The following is an 18,407-nucleotide window of genomic DNA, read 5'->3' as shown; positions in this document are numbered from 1 at the left end:
GATAGATATGACTGATGTCAGTGATTCCTTTTTGACTGGGACTTTTCTAATAGAGTCAGGTTGGCTCTGTGTATGACCAGACGAGAAATGTGAAAACATGCAGGTACAGTTTGTAACTAAAATGTGAAACAATAAGAAATAGAAGGATTTATATCTGTATTACATATACATAGGCAGTATTTAAACATATTGTCATTCTGCAGATGTATTCCATGAGTTAAACAACAAATTTGATATTTACTTAAAATTGCAGAGTTACCTGGTTCTTGCAGATATTCATAGTCATACCCCAGCTCCCTTGATGGTATAAAAAATTCTCCATTTCTGTAGAGAGGGATAAAGGGAACCATATAATTTTCTCGATTGTGCCCAATGGGTGCATTGGCTGCTGGGTAAACTTCTAGCATGGGTCTGTGTCTTCTTAACCATTGCTCAAAAATGCTGTAAAAGAAAAAGTGTGTCTATTAATGGAGAAGCCTGGCAGAAATTTTCCTCTTGAAGATAAAAAGAAAAGAAGCTGATCCTTTTTCTTCTTGAACTCTAGAGACAAAGTGGAATTCAATTACTTGAGTTTGTATATATTATACTTTCCAAGTAGTTTGGGGTTAGCTTCTTCAGTATTGAGTTCTTGTGCAAGCATGTGAAAAGCAAAAGACTTCAGAGCGGCTTTTAAATTCCACAAATGCAAAACTGTGTCACTATGACCTGACTGAAGTTTTTTGCTCAGTAATTTGCAAGATTGTGAGATATAGAAAGCAGGATTAAAGACCTCAATCCTTCCTTGTCACTCATGCTTAAGGCTATTTTTGGGTGGTTTTGTCCCATGCTGCTATGTCCCACTACCCTTCCCTTATTTTTCCTCTGCTGTAACTGGAGGCTTTCACTCCTGCATTAAGGTATGGATATACCATAGCTGATGTAACACCACAAATATCTTAGGAAGAAAGGATAGGCAATATGAAACCAAAAGCTTGATAAAGTAGATAAGTAGTCAGGAAAGAAGCTTTCTCCAGCTGTGGGTGTTATCAGCACCTCTGACCTCAGCTGCGCTTTTCCTTTTATCTCTGCCACTGGTTCATCTGTTCATCTGTCTCCTAATACACTTCTGAATATTTTAAAAGGGAGGGAGAAAGCTCACATACTGCACTATGGGGGCAGAACAGTTTATGTTGGCATTTTCAAGTGAACTGCTGGATATATTTGGAAAGCAAAATCAACAGCCCTCCAAAATATTCTCAGATCTCCTTTTCTGCCTGAGCTTTGTCTTCTCAATTCTTCACCTTGTTTCAATCCTCAGATCCTCTTAGTGTCATCTGGAATGGAATTGTTTTTCTCAGAGTGTCTGGTATGATGCTATGTTTTGGTTCTAGGAAAAAATCAGTGTTAATAACGTGCCAATGTTTATAGTTGCTGCTAAGCAGTGTTGTACAGAACCAAAGCCATTCTCAGTGAAGGGCACAAGGAGCTGGAAGGGAACAGAATCAGGACAGCTGACTTAAACTGGCCAAAGGGGTATTCCAGACCACATGGTATCATAAGGGAGGAGTTTTGAAGGGGGTAAGAGTTCGTCTTGCTCTCTTACACTGCTCAGAGGGCTAGCTGTGCATCAGTAGAAGGATGGTGAGAAATTGCTTGTGCATCACTTGTTATATACATTCATATATATAAATATATACATGTATATAGTTGTCATAATTACTATCATTTTCTCTATTTCTACTCTTACTATTCCCCATGGCTAACCACTACTTGGAGGACATAGACTTTCCTCCCATCTTGCAATTGACTGTACAGGGGCTCAAGTTATCTTGAAAACATAGAACCTGAATGCAATCTCTGTGGAGCATCTGAGAACTCTGCAGGTAGAATTTTACCTCCTGTCACTGGGCAGAAATGTTGAGAAACGCTATGTTTATCTCACCAAAATTAATGCTCTCTCTTCATCATGAAAACAGAGCTTGGGCCAGAAATTTGGTTCTTTATTAAGATCAAAAGATTTAGTAGATGAAAGCACCACTATGTTCATCCACCTTGTCAACCTTTAACAATGCAGATTGATTAGAATCTTCATTTGTAGCTTTCCAGTTAAATTTCATCAGCTCTGTCTAGAAAAACTCTTGTCAGAATAATAATATTCAGCTGAAGTTTTCAGATAGACAAATTTGAACAGTGATATCAAGTCTTCAGCTGCAGTTATATTGAGAATTTTTGAACAGAAAGTCTGTAATCTCATTACATCTTTGGAGAATGCCACAGAAAAATTCAGTAATCATTTAAAAAGGCAAATAATATAAAGGAAATCAGGCCATTAGTCTAGCCTGAGGGGAAGTAGGGCATGGGACTGCCATCCCTACACTGTCTGTCCTTTTGCTTCTGTTTTGGTCAAGGCCCCCTCACTATCAATGCATTTTTTCCTAGCAGTTGTAGGAAAAAACCCAGCTAGGTAGGAGCTGAGACAACTCTGTATCACAGGACAAGTAGAGGCACAGATGTGGTTTGAATGTAGGGACACAGTAATATATTTTTTTTAATATTAACATTTTAAGATGATGGCAGAGATAGAACTTCGTTCATATTTTCAATGTCTCATCATGATCCATGCCCTAACTTTTGAATGCCCAGTCTAAAGTACTTCTTGGGGTCTGCTTTTTTGAAAATGCTGAGCAGTCATATTTTGAAAATCTGGAGAATTGATGAGCACACAGTTCAGTGCTAGAAGTTGTCATTCTCCTGAAATAACTCTGTAGGACATGCCCTGGAATGCAGCATTCTCTCTGGATGACTTGAATGTTGCAATTTCATAAGCAGTTTCAAGAATTCTTAGGCCAGTAATCTTTTAAATAGAATGCAAATGCAAAGCATTTCCATGGAAATGAACGCATATGCTTTGGAATCCTTCATTTGCAGCATGGCTCCCACATTAAATAGCAAGCTTCTCTTAGCTGTAGCAGGAGCACTGAATTACTGACTCTTACAGCTGATTTTTAGATTTAGATGCAATCATATATCTCCAATTACTAATATGTTGAGTTGTGCTGATGCACAAGCATGCTGGACAATTCACTGAGCTGTTTTTGAACAGTTACATTTCATGATTCCCAGACTGATGCTGTTAATTGCTTTCATGCATTTTTAAGGAAAATTGGAGTCTTGATGTAGACTAATGCTTCTGCCATTGGTTAGGCACAGTGCCCCCTATCTTCTGGGGTTTGTTTTAACTGAAAGGCCTTCGGGATTCTACAGCTATATGTAAAGTAAAATAATGACCGGTCTTCTGTTTCAGAATACTGGGACCACTGAATTTTGTACATCCTGGGTAAAGAATATTTGGTCATCAGATCCATTTTCTATGGAGAAAAGGTTTTGTTTTCTTCCCTTAAAACTGCTGTGTTGTAGAATATTTTCTTACACCCTGAAAATATGTGCTCATTTTGCATGTTTCATTCAGTAGCTGCAAACTTGGAAGAGCTTAGGGCTGCAGAAGGAAATCCTCATGCAGAGAGACAAAGTGCTGATATAATTAGCTGGTCCCTTTGTGAGGTGATGATGTAAAAACCAGGTTAGTGGCAGAGTGACAGATCTGAACTCCTTAGATTTCTTGATTATCTTGGCAAAATTACTGCTTATCAGCCTCTTCACATTACTTTGCTCCCGAGAGCTTAACAAAGCAAGAAAATGAAAACTGAAAGGCCATTTTATTCTACATCATTTCCATTGCTTGGCATTATGAAAATAATGGTACCAAAAAGAAAGCTAACGAGTCAGGACTCTGTGATAGCCAATCTCTGTATTTTTTCTATTCCCAAAATGTAGTGGACAGAAGTTCAATGAAGGGAAAGTCTGTCCAACTTCTATAACAGTCTGTTTGGCTACTTTCCTCCTCAGTATGTAGACACAGAGGAGAAGCAGATAATTAGTTAGTTGCACAGGTCACAGTGGCATTTTCCAGACACGGAGACATTTTTAGCATTGCATTCCCAGCTAGATTGGCATCATTTGGGAGATGCTGGCAGTGCTGAAAAGAACAGATGGGATGAGAGAGTGGCGGGATGCACAAAGCAGGATTAAGAGAAGAACGTCTAAAGCAGTTGGGAATTTTATTTAGAGAATAGAAATTAGGAGGACCAAACCTGGGATCAAAATCTGGAGATAAACCATAAATCCTCACTAGCATGTAGAGAAGGGAGAGGGAAAGGAAAGAAAGTTTCTGTGTGGAATACATGGGTCATCATCTCTTTATCTACAGGAAATGGACAAATATATGGGCCTTGCAAAGAAATATCTCTTTATCTAAGTCAATTAACTTCTGATCTTATTTGAAATCACTCAGAGCTTGAACTTGACTGTCACAAAAAATTTGGAAGAGTGAGCAAATCGAGCAGAGTGGGCTCCTTCTTGCACTGAATCATAGAATGGCTTGGACTGGAAGAGACCTGAAAGATCATTCCATTCCAACCCTCTGTTGTGGGCAGGGCTTTCCCCCACTGGATCAGACTGCCTAGGGCTCCATCCAGCCTGGCCTTGAGAAGCTCTAAAAATGGGCTATCTTCAGCTTCTCTGTGTAGTCTGTGCCAGTGGTTCACCACCAATGAGTAAATAATTTCCTCCTAATATCTAATATCTTTCCTCTTTTAGTTTAAAACAGTTTTCTGTTTGCCTATCCCCGTCAGACCATGTAAAAAGTCAGTCTCTTTCCAGTTTGTAACTCCCATAAGTACTGGAAGATGTCAATGAGGTCTTCCTGGAGCCTTCTCTTCTCCAGGCTGAACAGGCCCAGCTCTCTTCTTTGTAGGACAGGTGCTCCAGCCCTCTAATATAAAAATGGTATCTAATTCTTAGTTTCATCTTTCCCAAGTTGCATATTCCCCAACCCACTTGAACCACTGTGGCTTGTGGATCAAGCAAATTCCCTTCACTTTATACATCTTGGTGTCTTACTGAAGGGCAGTTTGCTCATGCAACACGTAAGCATCTCCTGTAATGGCAGGGAATGAGGGTGACAGCTCTTATCTAGGAAGGTCATGGGCAATCAGGATTTAGGAAATAGAAATTTAAAATATGGAAATGGACTAACTGGAATGGAAATCAATCTTGTGATAACCTTAATGCCCTTCGCATGTCTTCAGTGGCAAGCAAAAGTAACTTGGAATAGTAGCTTTTATTTAAAGGCTTTAGAAATAACTGTATGTAGATCGCAGCAAAGACTATTTCTATCTGGAACGCTGCTCCCTTCTGTTGAGGAAATCAAAGTGCCCAAATTGCATGTCCAAAGAGGTTAAGGAATAAAAGCGGATAGAAAAATAATATGAATTTTGAAAGAGGTTCTATTTCATGCTCAAAGCCCAAAGAGGCTCTGTCTCTCTGTACTGCATTTCCAGAGTAGAAATTATTTTCAAGAGGTATTTTTGTAACAGTAAATATTTAAGATTTTAGAACTGCTAGATTATGGTGATCAATAGTCAATGCAAAGATTATTTTTGTCATTTATAAACAGTATTTTAATGTTACAAAATAGTTTTATTCAGATATATTTAGGCTAAAAGAAAGCTCTGTGTTCTCACTGAAATAATTGATCTAAGGTCATGATAAATTATCAGTTAAACTCTTTGGATCAGTCAGAGTTTAATACCTTTGAGTCCCAGTGCTGCTACTGTAAATGCTGGCACATGTTAACAAATAATAAAGATACTCACCAGGTATGTTGCTGCTTTGGTAGCTTAAATTTTCAGTCTGACGAAATACACTTTGCTTTCACAAAGCATTTTAGTGTGGTAGGGTGCTTTTACAGAGAAATTTAAAGGCATCCGTAAAAGACATGGATATATCACTTCAATTTGATTGTGTATAAAGAGACCTGATTATTTTCCTTATTCTGCTCCATACATACTAGGTAATATAAAATGAAATGAGCCATAGAAGAAAATTAATTTGAAAAAAACTTGGTTTAAAAGAAGAATTGGGGGGAATGAGATTGATTTGAGGATGATTTTAAAAAGGGCACCAATATGTATTTCTGGATTCATATTATTCTATGAATAATATATGCAATGGGATTATAGCTAATGAAAGGATGAGTCAAGAAACAAATGGGTTTATTTTGCCAGTGGGAAATATCAAGCAGAGTATAAGCAGTACTGCCGTATGTAGGCTTCATAACTTCATTCTGTTCTAGCTATAACGTGTGCTCTGAAAAAAAAAAATATTGCTCACAATAAGGAGATCTTAAAGCCTGGGAAAAAAAAGAAAAAAAGAAAAAAAAAAAAGTAAAGTAAAACAACAAGAATTGGTATATCCTTCATAATTTTGAAGAGCCATTTCCTGTCAGTCTGCCTCCACCGTCATGCACAGAGCTATGCTGGATTGCAGCGTAGGAAGAGAAACCTGACCGATATCTGCTATTAGCCATTTCTTTGTACTGTACCACCACAGAGAAGTGACACGTAGTGTAAGCCTAACTGGATGTTTGGGAAGCTTTCCTAGGAGAGGTTCAAGTCATGTGCTTTACCTTGCAATTAAGGACAGCTGGAGAGAGGGAAAGGAGGAAGAAGAGGATTCAGTACCTCCTCACACATTCCATGCCACCATAAACATGTGTATCCCCAATGGAAGGACAGTGCTGGCCTTGTGGTGAAGGTTCATAGTCAATCTATGTCTCAAGATACATTCTTGCTTTCCCCCTACTTTCTTGTCCTCAACCTCCTCATATGTGATTGTGCAACCTTGTCATAACTAGGGTTAAGGAGCTGATTTGGTTTAAATACTAACTTCTCATTTATTTCCATTTATTTCACGTTAGATGAGGTGAGATAAAGTCCTGCACCTGATGCGTTATGCTTTTACTTGATGGCCAGTACAACAGAGGAACAGAGGTGAGCACTTCCATGTAGCATTGAGAGGTTAGCTATGGTGGTTATATAGCAGTTATGCTGATGTAAAGTAACTGTGGAGCTGTGCCCTTTCTTTTTCAGCCTGATACATGCATACACCTCTGCTAAACTGTATGGATGAATACTTAAAGTTTAGCTGTTACATAGCAACCTGGCAAGCCACTAATAACTTGGTCACACTCAAATATATACCCATGTCACTGGTTGCACCAAACTTGAAATAGTATTTTTCATTCCTGATTTATGTTTGCAAGACTGAGACAAGGTCAGGCTCACTACAGCAGAAGGAAGGCAGAATGTTGTTACTTAGAGCACGTCTATACAGTTCGTTTCACAATCATGAGATCTGATATTCTGTAAAATAAATCTGGCAAGGAACATATATTTGCATTTGGAAAGAAAGGGAAAAGCAAACAAACTGAGCAAAGCTGAAATGCCAGTATGAGAACTGTGATTACACAGTAGTCATCACTTTAAAAGTTGGCACCATCCACCTGATAATACAAAGTCACTTCAGGTAATTCCCATCCCAAGCATTTAGGAGAAACATTGGTACTCTGCTACTGGAAGAGCTGCTAATGCAGAGGTTGTAAAGTCAAGGCACTGTCCTCTTTGCCAATGTATGCAGTTATATTGCAGTGTCATTCTTTTCTTTTAAGTTGGCTAAAGACAGTACAGGGACTCAGGCTGGTTGTAAACAAATTGAACATGTCAAAATGCAAGTGTCTGATTAAAAATTAACTTGCTGACCTCAATTATTGTAAGAAACGCAGCCAAAGCTGTGATTCCTCATATTGAGCCAGTGCTGAGGACCGCCCTGGGTTTCAGTGCTTGTCCTTGTGGTACCACTGCCAAATTACCTCTAGATCAGTTTCCAGACTAGCTAGTGGAGAGAACCATGTGTGCATGTATGAGTTTTTTGGGGTGAATTAAAAAGAGTGTGACCAGCAGGTTGAGGGAAATGATCCTCCCCCTCTACTCTGCCCTGGTGAGGTCAAATGTAGATTATAGTGTCCAGTTCTGGGCTCCCCAGTTCAAAAAAGACAGGGATATCCTGGAAGGAGTCCAGCAGAGGTCCACAAAGACAACAAAGAGCCTGGAGCATCTCCTTTATGAGGAAAGGCTGAGTAACCTGGGTCTATTCAGCCTGGGGAAAAGAACTAGAGACAGATTGGGTATTTACAGCCAATAACTAGGGGATTCAGATTCTATATATGCATATATATATAGCTCTATTATTCATTAATAGGCTTTCATCCTGATCGTGCACAGAGAACAAGAGGATTAAATTGTTCATACTGTTGGCATTTGTGAATGGTGCATTTTCTTTGTTGATGTGTCTGGTCGTATGTACATATACATATATATATATATGTACTGTGTGTATATGAACCTATCAGAATATATTCAGTCTCAGTACAGTTTGGACCTGAGAACATGGAGCTGTGGTAGTCTTAACACTACTGGGCTAGCAGATATGACAGCCTCTCATTTTAAACACATAACTTACACAAAACAGATGAAAGAGGATGTTTTGGCCCAATGGAGCTGTTCCTTCGTGCAAAGCTGTTCTTCTGAATTTTATCTTGAAACACATATTCTCATTTAGATCAATCATATGCCTCTGAAATATGAATATTCATTTTCAGTGAAGATCTGTCCTGTTTTGTTGTTTCCCTTTATTCTGCCTTCTGACCAAAAGAGTTTGTTTAGTTCACAGTGGACCAGGCCACCTGCAACACCAAGTAGCAACATGCAGGTGACATAAAGCCCTTAGTTATCCAGCTAAAGTACAGGCTGCCTCCCCAGAGACTGTTCTCTGGCTGAGCCAAGGCTATGTGCACCAGGCTGACACCTTCCCACTTGTTACAAAGTACCACCAGGGCTGGAAGAGCTGTGTGGTGCCAGAGGATCTTGGCATAGCTCTGCTTTACCATCCCACTACAAGAATCTGTACTTTCTTCCACTTTCTTTGCTTTCATTTATGGCACTGCGCAACCTGGGTACTTGGAGAGTGTCAGACTGAGGAAACGAGAGAGAGAGACAGTAAAGGTATAATGCAACATGATCATCCCAATCTGCAAGACAGTCAACACCACTTTCTTTGTCCATGTCCCACTTTATGAAAAAATCAAGGTGGTTGTATTGTTGGGCATATGTGATATTTTAATATCCCATCTGCTAATATGATTTAGAACAGCTTTTCCCTTATCTTTATGATGCCCTCAACACCTTTATGTGATTAGGGGAATACAAAGATCTGCCTCAGGGCTGCACAGCTTTCAGTCCTTGCCCCTGTAATTAGGCAGTGCTCCAAGTGTTCCTCTTCTAGAACACAAAATACAGAAGCTTCTCCAAAGTTTATCATGAGAAAAAGCTGCTCAGGGACCTGAGTCCAAATGAGGATTGAGACAAAACAGTCCTGAGCAGAGCTGGCTGCTGGCAGTGTAGGTGTAAGTACTACTCCTCTCTAAGAGTAAAGCTGCTTGAGGCTTCAACTCCATTGCATTTAAGCCTTGAAGCACGGCTCTCAAACAAAAAACAAAGCCTAACCTGTTGGCAACCCATTTTGCCACTCAATGAATCTCACTGACTGATTCTTGTTTTCTCTCTTTGTAGAAAATGCTGTAGGCTGAACCAACTGCTGAGCCCAGTTTATATTTGGTGGGTTGCTGATGGATTACAACATAAACAGCTTTATTTCTACTGGAGAAAGAGATAATGGATAAGCTGAGCGTGACATATTGCTTATGACAATAAAAGCAGGAGCTGAGTGTTGGAATTTGAGTAGGAATCTGGGCAGAGGAATGTGAATGTGAATACTTTCTAGTACAGGACTGGGTAGTGCCTCATTGTAACGTTTATTGATAGAGCAAACTAACTCCTACAGATACTTGCTTGGCTGGAAAAAATAGCGAGTTTTGGTTGGTCATTGGTGGGCTCAGATTTGAGCAAAAAAATGATCTAAACTGTTACTACTTTTCTTAGTCAAGCCGGTCTCCTAATACCAGTGAGAGTCAGCAATGCCTCTACCTAGTTGCAGGAGGAAAATTCTTGTTACTTTAAAACAGTGGTGTTCTTTCACCCCTTGCTGTCAATCCATGTTAATTTTTGACTAAAATTAATATATTTCTCATTCATGTTTAGGTCTCCAGTGTTTCTCAGCACTGTTAAAAACAAGAGATAAATGAGAGATGATGGTGTCCCTTGACCATTGTACTCAGCACTGGTAAGGCTGCACCTCAAGTACTGTGTTCAGCTTTGGGTCCCTCACTGCAAGAAAGACCTGGAGCATGTCCAGAGAAGGGCAACAAAGCTGTGAGGGCTCTGGAGCACAAGTCTTACAGGGAGCAGCTGAGGGAGCAGCTGAGGGAGCTGGGATTGTTCAGTCTGGAGAAGAGGAGGCTTAGGGCAGATCTTATCATTCCCTACAGCTCCCTGAAGGGAGGCTGTGGTAAGGTGGGTGTCAACCTCTTCTCACAGATAACAGGGATAGGATGAGAGAAAATGTCTTCAAGTTGTGCCAGGGGAGATTCAAGTTTGATATTAGGAAAAAATTCTTCTCCAAAAGAGTAGTTACATGCTGGAACAAGCTGCCTGGGGAGGTGGTGGAGTCACTGACCCTAGAAGTTTTCAAGAAATGTTTAGATGTTGTACTGAGAGACATGGTTAAGAGGGAAATATGGGTGATAGGGGAACGGTTAGACTGGATGATCTTAGAGGTTTTTTCCAACCTTGATGATTCTATGAAAAAAAAAAAGGAAATAGAAATGCAAGTGTGTGTTGCATGGGGAAAGAAAAAAGATAATATTTTGTGGAATATATTTCCTCCCCTGTCTTTCTTGGGTTCATCATTGTTACTGTTTGCAGCTAACAGAAAAACATCACTTGAAGTAAAAGATATTACAAATGCCAGCTGCTCTAAAGTTTAATAACTAGTTTCTCCTGAAGAGAACAATAACAAGCAGATTAAAATGGACTGCTGTGGCAGTGGCTGGACTGACTGTAACCCACTCCTGTTCTCTTGGAATTCATTTCTTTTGAGATCGTCATTACTGAGGTTCACAAGGGCATGTAATATATAAATCACATCTACGGCAGCAAAGTGATAATTTCTTGTGATGAATAGAAGGCAGCTACACGTGGGTGAGAAAAGTACCATGTTATCCTGTGATTTTTTACAATTTGAACAATTATGGCTGCTATTATTGCCAAAGTGCTGCAGGAAGCAAATTCAGTGCTATGTTACTTGTCTGCATCAGAGTTTGTCTTGATCATTGTGACACAAAGAGAGCTTTTTCCTCCTCTAGTGTTACAAGAATAGGTGAAGACAAAGACCAACCAGGTGGTTCTTGCCAAGTTTCAGGGCATAGTAACCTTTATTTTTAAAAACCACTAATAGCTTGCATAATATATAGCGTGTAGAAGTGATCAATTCTATAACAGCATTGGCTGAACTGAAATCTTGCAGTAAAAATGATAGGAAACATGCATTTTAAATTGAACTACTTGAACGGAACCTCTTAGATTACTGATTTTTAAGAGCAGGATGGGTCATTAGAAACATCCAACCTGAATCATGACTCAGAAAGTGAGATCTCCAACTACTATTTTCCACGTATATTCCAAAGATGCGTGCTCTACCTTCCTCTCACTGTTACCCAAAGCAAGCTAGGTCAGCAGCACTATAGATTTTATATATGTTTAATCAAGACCAAGAGCATTTATCTACAGAGCCTATTGCTTGTTCCTATCTTTCCCTGCCTCTAATTCTATAGTCTACTTGTGGATTTCCAGAGGACTTAAGAATGTCCTCTGGAACTCCAAGCAGCTTCCTCAAGTGTATTATAGACTCAGTCCTTGTCTGCCCAGTGAGCAAAGCAGATTAGATGTGGTGTAACTCTACAGAGTTGTTCCTGGGTCCCTTTGGGTGTTTCGCAATTGAGTAACAGGGATTGCACAATTTCTTTACCAAACCAAAGACAGAGTACATGTTCAGTATCTTGGTATATGATTTGCCTTTCAGGCCAGAACACAGCGATATCAAAGGAGAGATACTGGGGATCAGTGTTTCTCAGCAACACCCCAAGCTTCCCACTTACACTCTGCTTTCCATGGATATATTTATACGGTATTTTGCAGTAGATGCGAACTTGCTCTACCCACATACTAAGCCCACTTTGAGTGAGTCAGCTCCATCAAACAAGTAGCTCTGGTTTAAGTGGTGCTAAGCCTAAGAGTTTAGAGGGGAGGTTTAATAGCTCCGGTGCAATGCCAGCTCATGACATGGCAGCTACATGGCTTGTGGAAACAGAGGGACCCTATCTCCTGCTGATTTGCAGATGTCCCCAAGGGGAGGACAAATTAAGACAACTCCTTCCCTGCTATCATTTCTAAAATACTTGCATGAATGTCCCACCCTCTCAGTACTGATCTGCTCTGTATCTCATTCCTGTCATGGGAATCTGTGTGTGCCAATAAAAGGAGAGACCAAGGTCAAAGGATCACAGAAACATTGAGATTGGAAAAGACCTTTAAGAACATTTAGTCTAACCACTGAAAAAGTGTAAAAAAAGATTAATGGGCAGCACTTGTTTCCCTTTGATGCCTCACCAGGTTAAACTCAGATGTTTTCTGTGAAGTGGTGGCTTCCAACACTGGTAAGGAAGGGATTTCATCACCCATGTAAGGGCATTCTGATGAGGTCTCCATACAGCAGTGTCTGTGTAATACATGCAAGGCAGGTATGAGAAGCCCGATAGGCAGCAACCACCCAAGGCATATCACAGAAGTGCAGTTAATTTCCCTGAGAGCTTTGAATGTTGGGAGATAACTTTGTCACCCCCTTCTTTCCCCATCTTGCTCACTCGTATGCTGCCACTGAAACCACACAGCCCCAAGCTGCTGTAGTTCAAGATTCTTCTGGATAGTGATCTCAGACACAGGGTTTAAATTTGGAGTGATCCAGGGTGGAGCCAGGAGTTGGACTGGGTAATCCCTGGGGATCCCTTCCAACTTGGGATATTCTATGATTCAGTGATTTTTACTCTGAGGGTAACAGTAGCCCAGCAATGCTTGTGCTTTCCCTAAATGGAAGGACTTTACCACATTTCTCTTTCATGTCAGGGACAACTGCAGAGAACACTTAACTTCTTCCACTGCCTACACAGAGACACTTTGGAAGATAAGTGCTGGGCACAGATAGCTTCCCATCCTGAGCTGACATGGTGCAGAAGGACTTTGGGAGGAGGTGTATTGCTAATGCAAGCCTCTTGACCTCTCTTTGTCTATTAGCTTTTACACAACTCCATGCCATAGTTTACTCAGTTCCAGAAAAACTTTTACCAGGGCAACTTTTACCCTATGCCATCTGTTTTTTGTTTGTTTGTTTGTTTTCTGTAAACATACCTTAGAAAGCAATGAGTTTTGCTGTATTGATATCAAAAGAGAATATTAATCATACATTTTGCATTTATGCAATGACTCCTCCATTTTAATGGGGATATTGCTTCTTTGGCTTCATGTTTTGCTCATGTTGTCTTGCACTGGAGACACTTCAGGATAAAGAATGATTTCTCTTATTTCATGTTATGTCTGGAAACCTAATTTTGCCATACAGGAATTTCCAATGATTCCTTTTGAATGATTTCACTCAAAATTCTCCAAACTCTCAAAGCAAATAGTTTTTAAGAGCTAAAAAAATCTTGTTTCCAGTCAACATTTCAAAACAAGAGAAGAACTTGGGTTTTCTCTTTCTGTTTTTTTGTTTATTTGTTTGCTTGTTTCCGAAGCCTGAGATGACATTTAAGAGAAAATGAAAATGTTGTTTATAAAACAGAATTAAAATAAGAGGCTTTTATTTTGACATATCCTGGGAGTGAAAAGCACATTTCCTCTTGTTAAGTATTTTCCAACAAAATCACTTCTGACGCAGTGTTAACTTTTTGAGGGGAATTAAGGAAAAACTGACATGAAGGTGAGTATATTGAGCCTAAAGGGGCTGAAAGTGCCTGCAGTGGGCTATTGCTGGCATGCAATTCACGATGTGCAGATTTTGACTACTAATATACTTTTGAACAGATTGCTTCAGATGCACTTGTTAATTTGTCACTTCACTGATAATCAATGTGATAAGGAACATTTTATTGTTAGATCCTGACATGAGCCAAAGTCTGTTATTTCCTAATGCTCTCAGTTCTCCATCCTGCAAAGGAGTCTGTGGCAGCTGATGTTGCTGAGCAGCATGGGGACACTTGGACAGGTAGAATTAGTGGCATTTTCACATAGTGCTGAAACTGATATATGGCAGTTACTCCTGCTTGGAAGCATGCATGTATATAAATAAGTTAAAGTCTCTCCATTCCCTGTGTGATCTTATACATGACTTGGATTGCTTTTGGCAGAGTGCACCTGTCCAAAAATACCCAATTGAAGAGCTGAATTTTTGTTTCTTTGAATGCAAATATTTTGCCCTGTGAGGTAGCAAGCAATAGTCACTACTGAACCAACAAGATCAATGCAGAGATGCCCAGCTGTCTCTTGTCATTGCCATCTCACAGAATTGTAAATGAAGCAATTGCTCACGTTGCTCATATTCTCACCTGAGAAGCATAGTCAGAAGCTAAGTATATGCCAGGCACAGCACAGACTAGAGCAATTAGACGGTCCCTTAATGACATAGCTTATAATTTACACATGGGACAAGGGACAACAGATGGATGCAGACATGCAAAAAAGAACTAAGCAGCTATGCAATGATGCCACAGTGATTCACCAGTGAGATGGTGAAGGTTTCAGCTTACTGATGTCTTAGCTTTTCTACCACTGTCACAGTAAAGGAAAGAGCAGTGACTGAAGCCATGGATGCATAGTTTGAAAAGTTCCCAAAGAGGAGACTAAACTTTACAGAAGCAGGAGACCAAAAGTCTATATTATACTGTGTGCCTCTGGAAAATCAGTTCTAAATTGCTCATGATATAATTAGTGCCTTTGAAAGTCATCCATGTCATTGTGATAAACCTTGCCCAGTATTACGGAACTCAGAAATGAGATGAGAATTGGAGCCCTACTGCGTTAGTAGCTGTAAGAGTATAAAGCAGCATGGACATCTTCAGTTGCAATTTATTTTTCCCATTGATATTTAGGGTTTCTTAGCTCTTTGCAAAGGACGTTATTGGGGTAGGGAATTCAAGGACTGGACAAGTACGAAAGTACAGAAGTACAGAAATGAGAAGAAGCCAAAAACATTAAAAGGACAACAGTGCAGGGAGAACAGATGAAGATACTGTGGGGCGGTAAGGATGGAGGGGTTGAAAGAGTCATCACAGAGGAAAGAATGCCTTTTCAGAGCTCAGAAAACACCCCTGTGAGCTCAAATGCAACTGTGGGCCCTTGCTTTCACTGACTGTGCAGCTGCTCCTTGCAGCTTGAGTGGGCTGACTCCTCCCTTGTTATTGCCTCGTGCTGACTGTAGAGCATATCTGAATGGCAAAGAGATTTGCAATTAGGAGAAATGCTTCACACAGCTAAAAAAAAATCTCATTTTTTGCTGAATATATAGCTTATTTGCATCTTTTTTCCTTTTCCTTCTTCTTTTCTTTTTCTTTTTTTCTTTTTCTTTATTTCCTTCCTCCCTTCCTTCCTTCCTTCCTTCCTTCCTTCCTTCCTTCCTTCCTTCCTTCCTTCCTTCCTTCCTTCCTTCCTTCCTTCCTTCCTTCCTTCCTTCCTTCCTTCCTTCCTTCCTTCCTTCCTTCCTTCCTTCCTTCCTTCCTTCCTTCCTTCCTCTTTCTCTCTTTCTCTCTTCCTTTCTTTCTTCCTTTCTTTCTTTCTTCCTTCCTTCCTTCCTTCCTTCCTTCCTTCCTTCCTTCCTTCCTTCCTTCCTTCCTTCCTTCCTTCCTTCCTTCCTTCCTTCCTTCCTTCCTTCCTTCCTTCCTTCCTTCCTTTCTTTCTTTCTTTCTTTCTTTCTTTCTTTCTTTCTTTCTTTCTTTCTTCTTTCTTTCTTTCTTTCTTTCTTTCTTTCTTTCTTTCTTTCTTTCTTTCTTTCTTTCTTTCTTTCTTTCTTTCTTTCTTTCTTTCTTTCTTTCTTTCTTTCTTTCTTTCTTTCTTTCTTTCTTTCTTTCTTTCTCTCTCTCTCTCTCTCTTTCTTTCTCTCTTTCTCTCTCTCTTTCTTTCTCTCTTTCTAAGTGATTCAACTAACAATCAATGATTGATAATTAATAATTTTCACAGTGGTCACCTATTTTTACTAAACCTTGGGGTTTGATCTTTCCCAGCAAATGAGAAGGCAAGGAGTCTGATTTATCAGTACAAAGAAAGCTGTTGCCTGAATACATTCATACTTCTTCATTGATGAAAGAGAATGACAGAAGAGCATTTATAAGCCAAACTTCGCTTTCCTCCTGAGAAAGGTGCTTTCCACATCTCTGCTCCCTCCATCCCTCCCTCCTGTCAGGCACCAGGCCTGGGTAGGAAGGGCTGAGGGCAGCAGATGGGAACTGGCTGTTGCTCAGTTTGGAAAGCAGCTCCTGACATTTGGCTCACACCTGTCAGCAGACTCCGTATACACTTGTTTATCCTCCTCTGTACCATATGTTTCCATGGAAAAGCAGTCTCAATGATCTATTGCCTTACTTCTATCATTCCTATTATGGTCATAACTGAGCATTTCACAGTCGTTAATGCATTTACCCTGACAGCATCCCTGCTGCGTGGGCATTTAGTATCACCCACTTTACAGATGGGCTAGCTGAAGCTCAGATCAACAGCTCCTCAAAAGTCTTTGGGTATGTCTTGTTGAATTCAATGGGAAGAAAACACATATCCAGGAGAAGTGAGCTTGGGAAAGCAAACTACATGCTCAATTTCACTCGAGCAACTTGTAGTGGTGTGAGGAATCCCCCTTCTGGATCCTAAACAGATGCTCAAAGCTCCGGGCCATTTTGGTTTTTTTGACACAGAGTTGTTTTGTAAGATCCAGCAGAGCTGTGGTTGCTGCCTGCAGTTTTTCTTCACCCTTTGCCAGTAACCTCCTGTCTCACAACCCTCCACATCCTCAGCACGTTCTAGAGGGGATATTGTCTTCTGCAGATTTAGTGTAAATATTAGATAGTTAAAAGACAGCTTCTGCTCCTGTACGCTTTTTCTCCCATTTCCTCTGTGCTTTATGTTCTTCCCTGCGTCTCAAAACTTCTTTGCAATCTTTCATAATCAATGTCTATGTAGGAGCGAAACAGAATTCTTTTAAATGTACTGTACGTACCTATCAGTCACCTACTTATTAATTATAACTAAAAGCATGATTAATCTGTCATGGATAAGGCTGCTAAGTAACCCTAATCATGCTAATTCATTTCTGTCACTTACACAAAGGCAGCATTATCATCAGTTTTCATATCCGTGTGTACTGAAACCCATATACACAGCAGCTGCAGAGGACTGGTAGAGTTCTTTCTGCCACAGATAAGATGAGGTTGCATCATGGATTTCTGCACTGTCCCCACAGTGCTGGTGCAGTGATTTACTTTCTTGGTACCAGTAGGATTTAATGATGTTATCTTTTGCAAATAATATTGCCTTCTAAAATGGATGACAATTGCGGTTATGAAAAGTATTTCCAGGGCCTTATAATGACTATAACTGAAGTTCCTCTGCGGGAGGGGTCAGCATGAAGGCCAAGGTGCTACTTAAGCTCTGCACTGCGTGGGAGCTAAGAGATGTGTAGGTCTTATACAAGTGTGAATGTCTAAGGAAAACAATGTCTTTTGATATTGCAGAGCATAATGTGTTCCCTTCTGTGTTCCCTTTCTCTGAATGTTCAACTAAGCCATTTTTAAAAGCCTAGACATTGGAAAGTTAATTTCCAGGTGCCAAACTTGAAATTTGTAACTGCACCTGAAACCCAGGGTGCATCCACCCTGTAAAGCAGTCAATGGGCGGATATACTAAATCATAGCTAAGTTATGCTGTTTAACTTTTAAAACGTTCTGAGGAAAGTTTTTGGCAAAGTTTCAAAACTGACACCTCCAGAAGTCTAGTTACAACCTACCTATTAGGAGTAGAACAAAGCAGGGTCACCCTACAAAGGAACTAATCCAGTGATGCCTTGGTGACCTGCCTAGACTTGATGCCTGTTCTTGATTGGATAAACAATGAAGAACACAGCCATTAGGTTCATTAATTATGCAACCTGAGTAGAAAAAACAAACAACTTTATCTTCCATATATACAGCCTTTTGTTCAAGTTTGATAAAGTTTTATGTAAGTGCGTTAGTATAAACTGTCTAGAACTAAAGAAGTTCCCTGCAAGATGATGTCTTGAGAATATAATCTGCATCCCTTTTGTGCTGCATGCCTTGGAAACCTGGATAAAGAAACCATTTTGGTTTTTGGTTGAATGTCTGTCTATCATCCTGCAGGCAGGGGCTCAATCAGTAGAGTTCTGAGCACATGTGTTCATGAAAGACTCACAAGAGTTTGTCTTGAGTCATCATTAATCTAAATATTGCCGTTGCCAAGTCATGG

General features: G+C 40.0%; 1 protein-coding gene across 1 annotated transcript in view; it reads right to left on the bottom strand.

Moving 5' to 3' along the window:
• The window catches only part of TYR (tyrosinase), a gene marked incomplete at both ends in the record, with an annotated part of 46,151 nt that overhangs the window by 5,605 nt on the left and 22,139 nt on the right, over nucleotides 1–18,407 (bottom strand). The window contains one exon of the mRNA XM_079549106.1: nucleotides 260–441. Coding sequence (XP_079405232.1) covers nucleotides 260–441 — 182 coding nt within the window. The remainder of the gene's footprint in view (nucleotides 1–259; nucleotides 442–18,407) is intronic.

This window comes from Tetrao urogallus, assembly GCF_951394365.1.
Source record: "Tetrao urogallus genome assembly, chromosome: 1".
NCBI lineage: Eukaryota > Metazoa > Chordata > Aves > Galliformes > Phasianidae > Tetrao > Tetrao urogallus.
This window is presented reverse-complemented; position numbering and strand designations above follow the sequence as displayed.